This window comes from Fringilla coelebs, assembly GCF_963513975.1.
Source record: "Fringilla coelebs genome assembly, chromosome: 10".
NCBI lineage: Eukaryota > Metazoa > Chordata > Aves > Passeriformes > Fringillidae > Fringilla > Fringilla coelebs.
This window is the reverse complement of record NC_140036.1, coordinates 1,079,217-1,080,888: the sequence shown is the minus strand read 5'-3', so window position 1 is coordinate 1,080,888 and position 1,672 is coordinate 1,079,217. Positions and strand designations below refer to the sequence as shown.

At 67.9% G+C, this 1,672-nt stretch overlaps 1 protein-coding gene across 1 annotated transcript; it reads right to left on the bottom strand.

The window, feature by feature from the left end:
• Positions 1-384: 384 nt before the first annotated feature.
• FOXL2 (forkhead box L2) lies at positions 385-1,308 on the bottom strand (the record flags this gene model as incomplete). The annotated part of the gene is made up of 1 exon (XM_084212329.1): positions 385-1,308. One exon carries the CDS (start codon positions 1,306-1,308, stop codon positions 385-387), a length of 924 nt encoding a protein of 307 aa, XP_084068455.1.
• Between the last annotated feature and the right edge of the window lie 364 nt (positions 1,309-1,672).

The window sequence follows — 1,672 nt, the reverse complement described above, 5'->3', positions numbered from 1 at the left end:
CAAAACAAAACAAAACCAAAGCAAACAAACCCAAACCGAAAAACCCCACCGAACCCAACAACTCACAAACACACACACAGAGCGGAGAAACTCCCGGTGAATCCCCGCTCGCCCGGAGAGGCGGCCCGGCCGCCGCTGCCCGGCGCAGCCCCGCGGGGAACCCCCACACTTACACGGCTTTCTTCTCACGGAGGGACGGTCCTACACTGACACTACGCGCGGGGCAAAGCTGCTATTTCCCCACCGCGAGAGTTTGGGCACAGGGAGAGGGAAGTCCGTGACTAGAGACGAGGAGGAGAGACGCGGAGCGCAGGGGAACGCGGCGGGGTAGCAGAGGGGCAGCGGGGCCGGTGCATTGCTGTGACGGCGCCGGCCGGAGCCTCCCTAGATGTCTATGCGGGAGTGCAGGGCGCTGTGTTTGCTGTCGTGCTCCCAGTAAGAACAGTGCATCATGGACAGCTCGGCGGGCTGGCGGGCGCAGGCAAACTGGAGGCCGGCTCCGTTTGCCGCCGGGGCCGCGGGCGGCGCGGGGCTGGCCGGGCTGAGCTGCTGGGGGTGGTGGGCGTGCGGGTGGTGGTGGTGGTGGTGGCCCACGCCGTTGTAGGAGTTCACCATGCTGGGCAGCGCCATGCTCTGCACCCGCGAGTAGGGGCTGTAGGACGCCGGGCCCGAGAGTCCTTTCACATTGACGGGGCTGACGTTCCCACCAGACATCTGGCAGGACGTGTAGGGCATGGGCGCGGGGGGCTGCGCCAGCGGCCACGAGTTGTTCATGAAGGTGGACTGCAAGTACTTGGGCGGGGACAGGTAGCCGTAGCTGTCGGGGCTGAAGAGGGTCTTGCCCGGCTGGAAGTGGGTCGGAGGCGGCCGGAAAGGCCGTTTCATCCTTCGTCTTCTGCGGTAGTTGCCCTTCTCGAACATGTCCTCGCAGGCGGGGTCCAGGGTCCAGTAGTTACCCTTGCGCTCGCCGCCGCCCTCCCGGGGCACCTTGATGAAGCACTCGTTGAGGCTGAGGTTGTGGCGGATGCTGTTCTGCCAGCCTTTCTTGTTCTTCTCGTAGAAAGGGAACTTGCTGATGATGTACTGGTAGATCCCAGACAGCGTAAGCCTCTTCTCCGCACTCTCCCGAATGGCCATGGCGATCAGGGCCACGTAGGAATAGGGGGGCTTCTGCGAGGGGTCCGGCTTCTCGGGGCCCTTGTCCGCGCTCAGCTCCTCCTTGCCCCGATCCGGCTCCTTGCTGCCGCCGGTGTCATGCGCCAGCAGCGCCACCGTGTCCTCCTCGCCGTCCGGGTAGTTGCTCATCATGGTGCCCCGCGCCCGCCGCCCGGGGCGCCCAGCGCAGCGCCGCGCGGTGCGGAGCGCTGCCCGCTGCACGGAGCCCGCTGCTGGCGGCCGTCCCGCTCCGCGCTCGCCGCGACGGGGCCGAAGCCGAAGTCGAAGCCGGGACCCGGCCGGAGATCGGGAGGCGCCTCTCGCGGCGCCGCTGGTCCGTGCAGCGCGGCGGCGGCGGCGTCCCTGCCCCCGCGGGCTCCGCTCCCCTCTGCCGCGGCGGCCGGGCTCTTTTCTGATTTGTATGGGCCCGGCCGAGTTCCGCTTTCGTCAGGAGCCCGCTCCCCTATCGCCGCCGAGCCGCTGGGCACGGCCGAGTTCACCCCGCAGTCACGGCGCC